Raw genomic sequence first — 17,356 nt, 5'->3', positions numbered from 1 at the left:
TTTAGGATGTCTCCTGCTCACACATGGTTGTAGTCAGTGTAGTCCATGTAAATAAATGAGTATTCTTTAATTCACACCTCTTTATATATAGGAAATTTGCGGGCTGAAAGTCAGAAGGGTAAATTATCTTCATGCATTGACTAAGAACTCTTATTAGTTGTGGCAGCTGCTTTCCCTCTCATCTTGCTGCCCCAAAAAGATGGTTGAGTATCTCCCCCGCACCATCCAAGGGGCTAGTGTAGATCAAAGGAGATACTAACCCACACCATCTACATAAGAGGTTCCTCTCACTTTTGTGCTTTTGCTGTCACTCTTCTTGCCTGCAGTACCCTCCTTAGCCCTTACAGCTAGCCAAGTCTTAACAGTCTTAAAAGTCCAGTCAATATTGATAAATGTAGCTTCTATTGATTTTCAAAAGTAACAGCTTATCCACTCTTGACCATTCATATTTCATGTGCTAGTTCCTTCAGTAGCCACCTATACATATGTTGAGTTACCTGTCATTATTATTCTGAAGTAGAATCCTATGCCCAAGCTGTTGCCATGTAAGTTCATAAATGTAGAATAGGTACAGCAATAATTTGTTTTTCAGAAAAAACTGATTAGCAACTATTAGTTTCTATTGGAAGGTAGTAGCAACATAAGTAATGACTTCTAGCCTCAAAAATCATAAAATTTACTTAAAATTATAAAGTATAAGCATTTAAAAATGAATTTTTTTATTTCTTAATTCTGTAAACATTAATGAGTACCTACTATGTTCCAGGCATCACTCTAGCCACTTTGAAGATGTATTAGTAAACTAAACAAAAACTTTTGCTGTCCTGGCACTCACGTTCTTTTAACAGAGACAGTAGATTTTAATATTATTAAAAGATAATAGATGTTTAGAAGGAAAACAGGATAAGGAAGAGTGGGAGAGCCAGAAGGTGGCCTGGGGGGAGATGGGAGATTACAATACTGTATTAAAAAGAAGGTCAGGGTGGGCCTCATTAAGGGTGCTGATATTTCAGGCAAAACTTGAAAGAGGTAAGAAAGTCGGCCACTTTCTAGGAAATAACATTTCAGACCAAGGGAACAAGAGAGATTCTAAGGCTAGCATGTCTGGTGTATTCAAGGAATAACAAGGAAAAGATGTGGCTGAAGTAGAATAAGTGCAAGCAGGAAAGTAACAGGAGATGAGGTTGGGGATGTGGAGGGCCAGTAGTGATACAGGGCATGCATGGGTGGTCTTAGAAACTATGGTGAGGATTTTGACTTTCATTCTGGATGAAACAGGAACCATTGCAGAGTTTTGAGCAGGGGACAGACAGGATCTACTTATGCTGTAAGTCAGGTCAACTATAATAATAACTATTGTAAATTATTTAAACTTCCCTGTTGTAAAAGAGAAATTCTTAGATTCATTCAAACATGATTGATATAGAAAAGCTGAAAATTAAGGATTGGCAGAAGATGTAAAGGAGAAAAAGAGAAAACAGCAGCTGCAGAATTAAAATCATACAAAACCAAATTCGAGGCAAAAAAATACAAAGGACAGGGAAGAATGGGTCATATTGGTAACAAACACAATCACTAGAAGGTTATGGTAGTTTACATATTTTCAGAGAACTAAAAATAACATCAGGTATATAAAGCAAAAACAGAAATTCAATTAAAATTATAGCCCAACTAAATTAGTCATGTTAGGAGACTTTAACACATCAAAAAGATAAGTATTTCATAAAAAAGGAGGATTTAAATAATAATACCCTTGAATTTGTATCTATAGTATCTTTGTACATATGCCTCTAACGAAATATCATTACTTGCAAACACTAATGGAAGATTTGTTTTGAAAAATTTACCATGAAGTAGACCACAAAGAACATCTCAACATAGAGATCATAAGGCTACATTCTCATTGTGTAATATAATAAAACCAGAAATAAAAATAAAAGGGCTGGCAAAAAAATTTAACTGCTTGGGATTATAAAACTTTTATTCTAGTAAAAGATGAAATCAAAACAAAAGGTTTAGGCCACAGCTATACAAAAATAAAAATGTAATGTAATAAAACAATGAATTTAAACCAAAGCACAATTCTAAGGAATATTTATATCTTTACAGACCTAATAAAAAATGTGAATGCTTAAAAATAAAATAACCAAGCATTTATCTTAAGAAACTAGATGCAGAACAATAGCAAAACATAAATATAGGCAAGAAGTTTATAAAAATGAAAATTGGAATTAATAAGGTTGTAAACAAAAATCTGCATTGATAGTATTTATTGGGTGTCTACTATATTTGAAATGCTGTTTCAGGAGCTTAACTCATTTAGTACTGTTATGATCCCCATTTTATAAATAAAGGAAGCACAGGGAGATTAAGCAACTTGTTCCCAGTACCACAGCTCCCAAGTGACAGAGGCAACACTGGGATTCCATCCCATTCTCCATCACTGTGCTCATTGTCAGGTCCACATTCCCTGTCCACTTCTCTTTTCAGTGCTATGCTGAACACTGCGTTCTTTATGGAAACTCTGCCATACTCATTCAAATGGCCCTTTTTTATTTGATGCCCCCAAAAAAACAAATTGTCAGTTTTAATATCTAAATCTTCACATCTAGATAAAAATGGAAAAATGTGCCTAAGTAAATTTTAACAATTTATATATTTTACTTAGCTGTAGTCAAGCTCTGCCACCTTCTTTTTTGATTGACTCTTTTTTAAAATAATGCTGCTATAAATATTTGTGAGATTTTGTGTGAACATAAATTTTCTTTTAAAAAATTTTAACTGATAATTATATTATGGTGTACAATGTACTGTTTCAAAATGTGTGAAATGAACAAATCAGGCTAATTAACATATTGATCACCTCACATGCTTATCATTTCTTTGTAGCAAGAACATTTTAAATCTACTCTTTTTAGTAATTTTGGATTACACAATACGTTATTATTAACGATAGTTACCATGCTGTGCAGTGCATCACCAGAACTTATTCCTCCTGTCTAACTGAAACTTTATGCCCTTTGACCAGTTGCCCCTTTGCTTGCATGGCCTTCCCAACCCGCATGACCTCGAATAACTGACATTCTACTCTGTTCTTCTATGAGTTTGACTTTTTTAGATTCTACATATAAGTGAGATCATACAGTATTTGTCTTTCCATACTACCTACCTTATTTCACTAGGCATAACGCCCTCTAGATTCCTCCCCCTATAGATTCATCTGTGTTGTGACTAATATAGAATTTCCTTCTTTTTTTAAGTATTCCGTTGTGTATATATGTACCATATTTTTCAAATCCATTCGAATATCCATTGATGGGCACTTTATGTTGTTTCCATATCTTGGCTACTGTGAATAATGCTGCAATGAACATAGGAGTGCAGACGTCTCTTCAACATACTGATTTCAATTCCTTTGGGCATATACCCAGAACTGGGATTGCTGTATCATATGCTAGATCTATTTTTAGATTTTTAGGAACTTCCATACTGTTTTCCAAAGAGGCTGTGCTAATAATGTACATTCTTAGCAGCAGGATTCCCTTTTCTCCACATTCTCGTCATTGGCCCTTGCTTGTATCTTTTTATTATCGTCTATGTTAAAATCACTTTTCCCAAAAGCTGGAAGCAAACCAAGGCACAGGAAACTGGTAAATTTTTCTCACTTATTTTTAGATCTGATAAAAATTTTTTAAATGCTAAATTAATTGTCTCAAATGAAAAACTTATGTGTAGTTTTAATTTTTCCTTAATATTCCTTTTCATCCAGTACCATAAATTGAGATTTAACTTTTCTTGGGAAGGAAGAATATGTATGCATGCATGTGTGTGTAACAAAGAGACTGAGGTTTACTTAAAAATATAAAAGAAAGATCATTTTTATAATATAGTCATATATAGGTAAGGAACTACGACCTCATATTCCAGCTCCCTTCAGTTAATCATACTACTATAAAGTCCTCACCACAGCACACCAAAAGTAAAACTTGTATTGACAAAGATTTCAACCACTGTTCCTGAGTTGGTCACTATATGTCTATTTATATTCTTGTTTGTGTATATTATGTATATATGCAAATATATATGCATATAAAGATAATTATGTTAATAGATATAGACACACATATATATATATATATATATATATAACATAGGCACACATTAACTTGTTCAAATGAATATAAACACATGTACTGGTGCTTTCATAAAATATAATATATTCCAAATTGAGTTCTGGATTCAATTTGTATGTTCAGTTTTACTCTGTCTTCCCCTGAGAAAGCTTTTAAATATATCTGGGGCAAAAATGTTGTGGTAGTTTCAGCTGTTCCTGCAACCACTTTCGCTATTTGTGTCATTATTATTGCTGCATAATCTGAACATAAAAAAACATGGTGCTGTAACAAATGACTTCCCACTACTGACAGTTATAGCAGCAGCATTTCAATACTGATGAAAAATTTCCCAGCAAGATATCTGGCCAGGTTTACATAAACCAAATAGGAAATGGCTGCCACTATTCACATTAAATCCAAACCATTTGGTGTAACTTTATCTATGTTTTACATTAATGTAAAACCTCTTTCATTCTCAACTGGTGAAATTTCATCAGTATTAAGATTTGAAAAAGTAACTTGAGATTTCTTATGTAGTATTCTTGTTTGTCCTTTGATAAGATCTTTTAAAGGTAATTGTTGAAAAGTTTTTTAGCTTTTGATTCTTTAAATTTTATGAACTTTGTAAATTTTTATGATAGGGAGAGGTTTGTTACTACTTTTTCCCAATGGACTGCTAATAGAAGTTAGCTTGTGTAGCCCATGTGCTAGATGCTGTCAGTATCAAACTGCCTTTGACTTTCACACCTCTCAGGGGACTAGTAATTGTTGTGTTCAAACAGCCTGTAATTGTGATCCCGCTGGCTTTCTCAGTACGCTTCTGGCTATTAGAATCATTAAACAACTCAGCACCTGTTAACAGCATTGTAAATATTCAACCCTGCTTGTGTGCAGGTTGAGTCCAATATAGAGAAATCTTACAGAGCTCAGTCTCATAAATTAGAGCTTCTGACAAGTCAATTATTGTGAAACTGGGTTTCTCTGTGAAATAAATGAAATAGCATGCTGACAAAAAGGTAGGCTGTCTGTTTATGGCAAAGAGAAGATAATGACTTGATGATTCAATGCAGTGAACATGAAACTACATTTTATCCTTTACCCATAATTAAACAGTTGTGAAATGTTTGTGTTTAAATAACCAGTAAATTACAAATTTTGTACTGTGGAGAGTGCAATATGAAAACAGACCTTTTTACTTAGCTGTTGCATGCTTTTTCAAGTTAGTAAAGTGATTATTAAAATTAATGACATGTAATGTTTTAAGCTAAATGCTTATAATTGTTCAGGCTAGAAGTTGCACAGTAACTAAAAAAAAGTTCACCTCATAGAAGTAAAGGCTATGTTATGCTACTAATAGAGATCATATAAATCTGTAGTCTATCCCTTATATTAACTCCCAGAATTTTATGTAACCTAAAAAACTTCATTTACATTTAAATTATTTTACAGTGTCTCACAAATTGTATATCTAATTTAGATGTAACAATACCTTACTTTTATAAGGATTTGAAGATATTTTAAATGCCCTTAGAACCTCAGTCCAAATGTTGACAAAGAATAGTATTTGGTAAAGATCAGTGAAGTTCAATTTACTTGAATTGAATTTTGTATTTCTTCTGTTATGCAAGTCAATAAGAATGTTGGTAACCACATTTAGAAAAAAAAAAACTGTATTAAGAATAAATAACAATGAAATGTGTATGTTTTCTGCACAAAGAAATGTGAACTTTTAACAAGTTAGATTATGAGTAATATTTTAGTGGAGTCATCATATAATTTATTGTAATCTCAGAAACATCATTTAGGTTGATTTTTCTTTTTTTTTTTTGGCAATGTACTTTAAATGTTTAAGCAATATTTACTCTGACTGTATTTTATCTGGATGAAAACCACAAATTTGTCTTTAAAAAGTCCCAATACACTTAAATAAACAGACTTTAGGCGGGATATTAATCCATTGAAATATACTTTGTAAACATATTAAACAAATTAAAGCAAATACAGTAAATAAAATAAGATAAATATTTAAAAGAAACTGTAATTTTTTTCAAGGTAAGTTTTTTTCATTGATAGTTTTAAGTGTTATTTGTAAATGTACCAAATTTATTCATTAAAGCATAAAATAATAAAGTTGGCATCCCAGTTATATATAGGACAATGGCTTATGGTAATCAGTAACAGAATCCATTAGTTTTCTAATGACCTAGTAAATGTATAGATAAAAGTAGAATTTTAGTTTTTTTGTATTTCACAGTAATATTTTCAAAATACCTTCTTTCTGTAATGTCAGTTACATAAAGAATTGTTTGTTCCAAGATCAAGGCAGACAGATTTGGTTTAAAAAAAGAATAGTTTGATTCTTACTCTACACATCGTACTACTTAGTATCCTGGGCACATTTTTACTAGTGTTTTCAATTTAGAAATAACTTTATCAGTTATGTATTAGTCCTGACAGCTAAAAATGGTATTGGAAAATTTAGAGACTTAGCAAGCCAAAAGAATGTGAAATACAAAGTAAGCACTTATGTTGCAGAAAGTTTGACTGATGAATTTCATTTCTTGGGAAACAATGAAAGAGAAAAAAATATTTTAAAAATTTGGAATGACTTTGGATATTTGTATCTTTTATATGGCTTGAATGTCCAGAATTTTTATTTTCACCTCTAAAGCAGAAGACATTATTCTAACTAAATACTCCTCCTTAGTCATTTTCCAAAAGAAAAGAAATATTTTATAGTGGTTAATAATTTTGGTTTTTCACTTCCATAGTTATACGTAAATTTGAACATTTTGTTTAAATTAATGACAGCACTAGGTTTAGTACTTATTTATCTCTTAATTGATTAATATTGCTTTATGTTGGTCCATGCCAAGAGCTTTTCTAGAAAAAACAGTAACTTTTCGATAGATAAAATTAAAGTAACTATTCCTTTTTAATGGAAGGTATTTTCCCAAATAAATTCCAATAGTGCCTTACTATAATAATTTTTATGTAATGGAGCCTCTCGTATTTGGGTGTACCTAGCCATTTGCACTAACTTTTCTTTCTAATGAAAATATGTCCTGACATTATTAGTCCTGCTTTGTGTATTTTTAAATTTTTTTTATAATTTACTGACCCCAAGTCTCTTCCTTTGAAGAATGAAAAATATCACAAAAATTGTCATCTAGATAGTATTCTCCATTGCTCTCAAGTTGTGGCTTTCTTTAGTCCTCTCCCATTTGAAATTGTTAGCACCCTTTTCCCAGACTATGAATATTCCCTTCCTAATCCTATACAGATGTAAAACCATCATGATGGGGTCTTACGGATGAGAACCTGTTCTCTAAGACTACTTTCCACTGCCATTCTTTGATGTGGATGGGGAAAAGCGAGGTAGGGCATATAAATTACTCATTCTGATTAGGATACAGGGTTCACCTAGCAGGAATTAGGGAACTGCCAAGATTGTGGGTGTAGTCCCTTGCTCTTCCGGTCTATTTCCAGGCACAGATCCCTAGCGGCCGTAGGGTTTTGCCAAGAACTTCTCAGTGTTGCAGGGAGGCACAATCAGGTGAAATATATGTCTTTAGGCTTTTTGCTTGGAAAATATACAGAGCTGGACTTACGTATTTTTCCTGTATTGAGGTTTGGTTAGAACGCTTTATTTTTACCCTGCTGATGTCCCTTCTAGTCATTAGGATGTCATTTATTCCCTAAGCACTAGGGGAACAATAATTGAATAAATTGCCTAAATTTAGTCATCTACCACCCAAGATTAATATTTCTGTGAGTTTTGTGAAGTTACTGAGGATAGGTTTTATAATAAAAGGGGATTATATTTATATATAGCCTGTGAAACTGAGGTGATAGTTTTAGTAGAAAATATCTTGAAACAAATAATAACCTTGCTTGTTTTCTAGCTACTACAATTTGGGTGATGTGAGCCATGATTCTGTGAACAAGTTTCTGTCCCATCTGATTGAGAAGTCCCTGATTGAATTGGAACTTTCCCACTGTATTGAAATTGGAGAGGTACGACTTAGTCATATGCATTCTAATTGAAAAGATTGCCCAGCTTTTTAACAGGTCTTTTGCTTCTAATACTATCAAAATTTTTAACAAAATTGTTTCAAAAGCAGCTGTCTGAATTACTAATTTTATAAAGATACCTACTTTCATGTACTCTTCATTTGTTATTCTTTTGAAATAGGATAATCGCAGCATTGAACCTCTAACTTATGGCCGAATTGCCTCCTATTACTATTTGAAGCATCAAACGGTTAAAATGTTCAAGGACCGCTTGAAGCCTGAATGCAGTACTGAAGAATTGCTTTCAATTCTAAGTGTGAGTTTTTCATATATTTCGTATCTTCTCTTTTAATTTAGGGCTTAAAGTTTTGCCACCTAGTTTGTCTTGAAATTTAACAGAAACCATTTATAAAGCCCTTTCCTCTGTTAAACAGGGTCACTACAAAGCAACACATGTAGACTAAGATGCCCATAGATAAGGTGACCACATAATATATCATCAAAATTTGGACCCTTCTGAGTGTGGAGTGAGGCCCTATTAATATTTAAGCCAGGATAGTAGATGTAAACTGGATTGTCCTGAGCAAGGCAAGTCATCACCCTCTCCTTAAATATAGTAGCCTCTTTGAATTATGATTGAAAACTTTTCTTATTGCTTTTTTGGATGGTTCCTGTTGAATACTTATCTGTGATGCTACTGAAGTTTCTTTCATAATCATCCACACAATTAAGTTCTTAGAATTAATGTCAGTACAGCTGTTTATCCCCCATCCCCACAAACACCCTTACCAAAAAAATGACCACAGTTATATCACATGGTAAAAAACTATACTTTGTTCATTTTTCCTTTTTTTGCCAAATAGCTAAGAAATTGATATTAGAAGCATCTTGTCTACCTTTCTTTCTACATAATGTATCCTTCTGGCTTTTCTTCACTTTGTTGATTTTAAGTGTAATAATTTACCACAAATCTTTGTTAACACATTAGTTAGGATATTCATATATTCTGACTGTTATCTTATCCTTCAGATGTGTTGGTGCTTTTTTAAAAAGTTAAGAACAATTGGACCATTCTGTCTTTAAAGTCCTTCTGTTATAAATTCATTGATTCTATGGTAGTTCCCTGAGTAACTTTTTTCCTTCCTCTTCTATTGCTTTATCATTCTCAATAAGCTTCAGTATCCTATTCACAGGTTTTAAATTTCTCAGTTTTTTCCCCTCCAAGAAATTAGTTTGTAAATTTTGTGCCCAGCATAGTGCCATGTACATTTTAGTGAGTTTGAAAATATTTATTAATGAATTGATGAACAGATGGAAGGATAGATGGATCCTGTAGTAATCAGTTTTCTATTTGCTGTGTAGAAAAGCATAGAGGACTAAAGTATATGAGGTAGCTACCGAAAAATATTTTTTTTAACTTAAAAATTTATTTCTGACGGAAGAGTACAAAGTATAAAGACTTTTTTAGATCCTTAAGAATGATATTTTTATCAGCTTCTAGCCAAAGATTCAAAAAGGTAGGATTTCTCTTGGGGAGAGACTGTTAGCACAGGCAGCAAAATAATGGTTAATAAATTTGGGCATGCCTCTTAGTATCTGTTAGATTTAAGACTATAATTTATTTCGTATTTATCTAATCTCATATTTAAGCATACTTTTCTGCCTTGGAAACGTATAATAACAGCTAACACCTTTGAGCAGTTTTTACGCACTAGACATTAAGAACTTTAAATTAATAAACTAATTTAATCCTCACAACAACCACTCATTTGATATTAATAACATCCCATCATTTTTCCCATTTTAAAGGTTAACCATCTTGTCCAAAGTGAGTAGTTCGCAGTGTAGCACCAGAGTATGGGCCCTGAAACCATCCTACTATACTGCCTCTCAAGTCATACACATACACACACACACACACACACACACACACACACACACACACGCACACAGTTAGATGGAAGGCATTGAGGTGGGAGGTACAAAGTAACAAGTTAAAACTAGATACACGCTGTAAAGGAAGTTTGTGAGAATCATATGCCTACTACATTCTGTACCCCTGTTTACTCCACTAAAAAAGCCAAAAAAACCTTAAAATCCCAGGGAAATTAAACATTTGCTTTAGTCTTCTCTTTGAAAAGGCATTGATCACGAAAGGTCTGTTCCCATCCTGTCAGCAGCATGTTTCTTTCTGGCATTACACTATATGAAACCAGTTATGCTAATCTGTTGGTATATTTTTGTTATATATTTTGTTAAAATAAAGTCAGTTCTGAATTTATTTTACCTTTCACACAAAAGGTCTGTTCCCATCCTGTCAATAACTGAATAAATGGAACCATCTGAAAATATGTGTAAGGAAAGCTATATAGTGGAATATTTATATAGATATGATATGGTCTACCCCATAAAAATTTCCACAGCAAGAGTATCTTCTTCTCTCATGGTGTTTAGTCCAAGGAGCTCTCGGCTTGCACTAGATATTGTCTCAGTCTCTATTATCTCAATGAGGGTTCATTCTGAATGAAGAACCATAGGACTCACATTGACAAGAAGATATGTAGGTATCACATTGTTTTCTTAATTTCTTGCCTAGGAATTATTCTTTGTTCACTAGCAAACACTATGTGTAACTACCACCAAAATCCTAAATAATACAGCAAGATTGTAAAATTATGTTGTAATTTCCAGAAATCGTTCTTAAGTTTCTTTAAATGACTTTTTTTAAACCATGAAAAGACTACCAAATGACTCACAGAACCTCAGTATCCCCCCTACTTTTGCCTCCAAAAATGCATATTAATGTCATTGTGGTTTTAAAATAAGGAGAAACTAGTAGTCAGACAGAAGCAGTAGGGAACAGGATGATAAAAGCATAAGAAGATGAGGAAAGCTGTGGGGATAACATTAGTGTTTCAAAGATCTGTTTCCATTGTCATTGCTTTTGTTATCTTAATACTTAAAGTCATATCATGTTTTTGTACAATTCACTCATGTAACATTCATTATTAATGCTTCCTTTTACTAAGATATATTCATTGATGTTTCTAAAGTCCTTTTTAATCTTTAGTTTTTAAATTTTTAGTATTTCTGATAACATTACAACTGAAATACTTCTATTTTTTTTGAGTATTACTTTGAACTTTCCATAATATTTTCTTAAATTTTATTAGTGAATAAAGTTTTCTTATTTCTTAAGCTACCCATTAAATTTGTCTTTTGGTTTTCAGGATTTTGGGGTATTAATAACATATAGAAATTAGGTTCATTAAGATTTTTCTTTTGGGTCCTCTGAATATATTGCATTGTGATGATTGTGGGCACAAAAAATAAGCTAAAAGGTAATCATAAATTGGCAAAAAAAGAATATTAAAACATGAATTCACTCTTACCAAACATTTCTAAATATATAAACCTATTATTTCTCTCCTATTATCATCAAAACATAGTTTCAAGTGATAGTCTCTTGATGGTATCTAGTCCTAACTGATGGTACCCTCTTTTGGACCTTTTCTTCCTTTAGAGAATATAAGTATTTATAATCTTGTACTGAGCTATATGGTTTTCTCTTTTTTAAAAAATGAGTTGGAATTCTTACCCTTTATGTGGTCATTTTGCATATTACTATTAACTTTTCTGAAATAAGAATTAGAATTTCCAGAATACAAAATCAATGTACACAAATCAGTAGAATTTCTACACACCAAAAACATTCAAGCTGAGAGCCAAGTCAAGAATGCAATCCCATTCACAATAGCGACTAAAAGAATAAAATGCCTAGAAATACATCTGACCAAAGAGATGAGAAATCTCTATAATGAGAATTACAAAACACTGCTCAGAAACAATCAGAGTTGACACAAACAAATGGGAAAACATTTCATATTCATAGATAGGAAGAATCAATATTGTTAAAATGGCCATACTGCCCAAAGCAATTTATACATTCAGTGCTATCTCTAACAAACTACCAATGACATTCTTCACAGAATTAGGAAAGACTATTCAAACTTTATATGGATCCAAAAAAGAGCTTGAATAGCCAAGGCAATCCTAAACAAAAGGAACCAAGCTAGAGATATCATGTTACCTGACTTCAAACTATACTACAAGGCTACAGTAACCAAAACAGCATGGTGCTAGCACAAAAACGGACATACACTGATGGAACAGAATAGAGAGCCCAGAAGTGAAGCCACATACCTACAACCATCTAATTGTCAGCAAAAAGAATGAGAAGAAAGACTCCCTATTCAATAAGTGGTGCTGGGATAATTGCCTAGCCATATGCAGAAGATTGAAATAGGACCCCTTCCTTACCCAAATACAAAAGTCAACTCAAGATGGATTAAAGACTTGAATGTGAAACCTAAAACTACAAAAACTCTGGAAGATAACCTAGGAAATACCATTCTGGACATAGGCCCTGGCAAAGATTTCATGAAAAAGATACCAAAAGCAGTTGCAACAAAAACAAAAGTTGACAAATGAGACCACATTAAACTAAAGAGCTTCTACATAAGAAAACAATTTATCAGTAGAGTAAACAGACAGCCTACAGAATGGGAGAAAATATTTGCAAACTATTCCTCTGACAAAGGTCTAATATTCAGAATCTGTAAGGAACTTAAACAAATTAAGCAAAAAAACAAACAACCCCATTAAAAAGTGGGCAAAGGACATGAACAGATACTTTTTAAAAGAAGATATACATGTGGCCAATAAGCATATGAAAAAAATGCTCAACATCACTAATTATTAGAAAAATGCAAACCAAAACCACAATGAGATACCATCTCACACCAGTCAGAATGACTGTTATTTTAAAAGTCAAAAAATAACAGATGCTGGTGAGGATGCAGAGAAAAGGCATCATGTATACACTGCTAGTAGAAATGTAAATTAGTTCAGCCATTGTAGAAAGCAGTGTGGCAATTTCTCAAAATGCATTGCTAATAGAAATGTAAATTAGTTCAGCCATTGTGGAAAGCGGTGTGTAGATTTCTCAAAGAACTTAAAACAGAACTACCCCTTGACCCAGCAATCCATTATTAGGTATATACCCAAAGGAATAAAAATTGTTCTGCCATAAAGACACATGCACGCATATGTTTATTGCAGTACTATTCACAATATCAAAGTCATGGAATCAACCTAAATGCCCATCAACAGTAGACTGGATAAAGAAAATGTGGTACATACATACCATGGAAAACTATGCAGCCATAAAAAAAGAATGAAATCATATTCTTTGCAGAAACATAGATGGAGTTGGAAGCCATAATCCTATGTGACACACAGGAATAGAAAACCAAATACCACATATTCTCACTTATAAATGGGAGCTAAACATTGAGAATACATGGACACGAAGAAGGGAACAACAGACATAAGGGCCTACTTGAGTGTGGAAGCTGGGAGGAGGGAGAGGATCCAAAAACTACCTATTGAGTACTATGCTTATTACCTGGGTCACAAAATAATCTGTACCCCAAACCACCACAACACACAATTTACCTGTGTAGCAAACTTGGTCATGTAACCTTGAACCTAAAATTAAAGTTTAATTAATTACTTAATTGATTAACAGAAGATTGTCAGGATTGGTAAAAATTCTATATGTTATATCTGTTTATATGTTATCCTTTGAATTCTCGCCTTTTATGTTCTTTTTCTTTATATGTAGAATGGTTGGGGTCAGCCTGGTAGTTTTCAGAATGATATTATATTGACAATATCACCCTTTGACCAAAGAATGGAGGCAACAGATAGTTTCTCAGTTTGCAGATGAAACAATTTTTCCAAATAGTATAGAGCTAAGCTAAAGGAAATTGTCTAAAAACATTTTTAAGAATATATTTCAGTGTGCATATCTTGAATAACTTACCTTTAAGTATTACTCTCCATTTTTTCATACTCAGTTTCATTGATTCATCAAAAATATATTTATTGTGTGTCTACAATGTATAAGGCACTTTCTAGGTGCAAGATACAGAACAATGAACATTAGTGGCAAACTTCCTATGTGTGTGTGTGAGAGTGTGTGTGTGTATATGTGTGTGGGTGAGTAGGTGTGTGTGTGGTCATACACAGATAAATTATGGACAATGGTAGTAAACCATGAAAGACACTTGCACTTTGGTGTTGCTACTGACTGAAATCATCAGCTCAGTGTGATGCTCTAAGGATGACAGCAGATGTTGCCCATTATCAAAAAGAATATCTAAAAACAAAACAGGAAATAGTTATGTTAATCGTCCATATGGAGAAGACTTGCTATATACATTTCCGGTGGCCTCAGATCAAAAGGACATCAGAGAAAGTCTGAATGTGTCCAAAATGAGCTACTCAAATGTTAGAAGACATGTGATTAGAGCACTTTGGTCTAGAGAGGCAAAGGCTTTGAATCAATGGGACCAAAATTGAAATCATGAATAGAGGCCCTCTTTGGATCTTGAAAACAGTAACTTTTTCACAGTTAGTAGGAAGTTCCATCTGATCCTGCAAGAAATGAACTCAGAGGATTTATTACTTCAATTGATGGATATAACATAGGCCAAAAATTTATAGATTCAAAAAGAGATGGGATAAATTTATTAAAAGTTACTGAAGAACTAAAATAGAAAATGGAATTGTGACTGTCATATTTGGTATGATAGGTGATTTTTTTTTTTTTTTTTTTTTTTAACAAAGCAGGGATCAGGATTGGACCTGCCTGGCATGTGCATGAATTTTTTCTGTTGGAGCTCTAGATACTTTAGGAATGTATTTATTCTTCAGAGTATTGTGTGCTTTTTTAAAAAAAAAAAAAAAAAAAATTGTGGCAGTCTGTTAGTACTTGCAGATACTAATTTCTGTTGATTATTATTCCATTATATGAAACTATTCCAGTCAACAGTTGAGAAAGGAAATACACATCCACTCATTTTTTATCTCCTGTAACATCTCTTTTGAGACTTCCATTTTTATTTATTCTTCTTTCCTAGAAGCTTAGCTGATTCTGGCTTAGGTTTTTAGATATCGTCGTCTTTAAATGATAGTAAAATACTCTAGTCTGGGTGTAAAGCAAAGATTCTATTGAAACTATTTCTCTTCACTAATCTCCCTCTACAATAGAAGCCCATTTATTTAAATCCCGTCTTTTCCATATAGCCATTAAAAAATGTTAATTACTTTTTATTGAGAACCCACTACATGCTAGGCACTCTATATACATTATTTATAAGCATCAAATAGTCCTTCAAGTTAAGTGTTAATATGTAAATAATGAAATTGAATTTTAATGAGATTAAGTTGTTATAGCTTCTATAGAAAGTAACTCCTGGCCGGGCGCGGTGGCTCAAGCCTGTAATCCCAGCACTTTGGGAGGCCGAGACGGGCGGATCACGAGGTCAGGAGATCGAAACCATCCTGGCTAACACGGTGAAACCCCGTCTCTACTAAAAAATACAAAAAACTAGCCGGGTGCGGTGGCGGGCGCCTGTAGTCCCAGCTACTCGGGAGGCTGAGGCAGGAGAATGGCGTGAACCCGGGAGGCGGAGCTTGCAGTGAGCCGAGATCCGGCCATTGCACTCCAGCCTGGGCGGCAGAGTGAGACTCCGTCTCAAAAAAAAAAAAAAAAAGAAAGTAACTCCTTAGAACTTTTTCCTATGCTTTATTTCCTCTCCTAGACATACTCTATCTTTATCCTATTATTTCATTCCAGCTGTAAAAAATTTTTAAAGCATTGACATGTAAGATATATACTTCTTAAAAATAAAGAACCAGAGTTACTTTTAAAATTATGTATGACCTTGTAACTAGAATCGTAAGTATTAAATACAGATCTTAATTACTAACAAAATAATTATTTCAGCTTTTTTTTATTGAAGACATTATTTTAAGTTTTAAACAATCTGATGCTATTTTGGAAAACGTTAGGTATTTTATAAGAACCCTTGCCAAGTTTTTTCTAACACCATGAATTAATAAGCTTCGTAATTAAGGCAGCTGCTTCACACCTCTACTGTTAACCAGTGACATTACATCTGTCTTGCTCCATTGATGCCCTCCTCCTAGTTATTGAAGCATTTAGCAGTTTTAGCAACAGGGATTACATGGTATGGAGTAAGTAGTCTAATTAGATATAAGTAAAAATCCTGAGGGAAAAGGACATTTTGAAAGTAATTTGAAGAATCTCTTAATGATGTTGGCACTGAAATCCGAAGTCCAGAGTAGAAAGTGCCTGTCAGCGTGGCAAACCAGGATCATGATCTGATATGTTCTGTGGACTTTTAGAAGGTAGCCTATTTTAAAACTGGAAGAGAAATGAAAAGCTTCAAAGTTAGGGAAAATTTGTTTGAACATATTTTTCAGAATATGCTTGCTATAATATTGATAATTTTGAAAGAAAACAAAATATGCCCCACATGTTTTATGTCTCAATAATTTTCAGTTAATTTGTATAACATACAGTTGGTTGTTATGGTACTTATGACAACATGAAATGAGATTTTATTTATATATCAAATATTTAATTAAAAGTAGTGAAATTCTTATTTTCACACAAGCTTGGATATTGACTAAAAGAATGAGTTTCATGTCTAAATGTAAATATAACTATTCCAAATTTAGAAAAGTACCAGAACAATAGGATTTTTATGTGTCAATAAATGTCCAGGTTTAGCAGTTCTCTGTACTGTTCTCTTTAAAAGCACGCTGATTCTTTGCTCTGCCTGTATATAGAATATTTTCAGTAATATAACATCTTTAATATTTGAATTTTATCATGTTTGAGGCACAACTACAGATTGTTTTGTAGGAAAAATTGCAAAAATATCTTTCACAAACATATAAGGTTGAAAAAATAAGCAAGAGTGTTTTTATAAGGGAGAAATTTAAAACTAAAAAAAAGGACAAGCCAGTTATGAATAGCATTGGTAGGGAACCTAGCATGTAAAAAAAGTTAAAGAGTTTATTAAAGGAAAAATGAAAGAAAGGAAGGTTAACTGAATAACAGTGAACACCACCAACCTCACGGCCTTCCATTTCCAAATAACCTCCTGACAATCACAGGATCCCATCTGCTACTCTTTATCTTCTTAGTGGGGAAACCTAATGGGATATCTTCCAGGGTTTGCGAGAAGAGCTTCCCTAACTCTCAGGCTGGGAAGCTGCCTGGCATCTTTTGGAGAGGCACAGATGGCAACTGTCTTGAAAAAAGGTATCTTTCTACTTCTCTTGGTCTC

The 17,356-nt window shown here is 33.2% G+C and overlaps 1 protein-coding gene across 1 annotated transcript in view; it reads left to right on the top strand.

Annotated features, from left to right (window-relative positions):
- Window positions 1-17,356, top strand: part of ASCC3 (activating signal cointegrator 1 complex subunit 3) — a 392,325-nt gene that overhangs the window by 303,588 nt on the left and 71,381 nt on the right. Inside the window, exons 35-36 of the mRNA XM_025383070.1 lie at window positions 8,021-8,132; window positions 8,311-8,445. Of these exons, the coding sequence (XP_025238855.1) occupies window positions 8,021-8,132; window positions 8,311-8,445 (247 nt within the window). The remainder of the gene's footprint in view (window positions 1-8,020; window positions 8,133-8,310; window positions 8,446-17,356) is intronic.

This window comes from Theropithecus gelada, chromosome 4 (assembly GCF_003255815.1).
Source record: "Theropithecus gelada isolate Dixy chromosome 4, Tgel_1.0, whole genome shotgun sequence".
NCBI lineage: Eukaryota > Metazoa > Chordata > Mammalia > Primates > Cercopithecidae > Theropithecus > Theropithecus gelada.
Note: the sequence above shows the minus strand (reverse complement) of the source record. Positions and strands in the feature narration are given on the sequence as shown.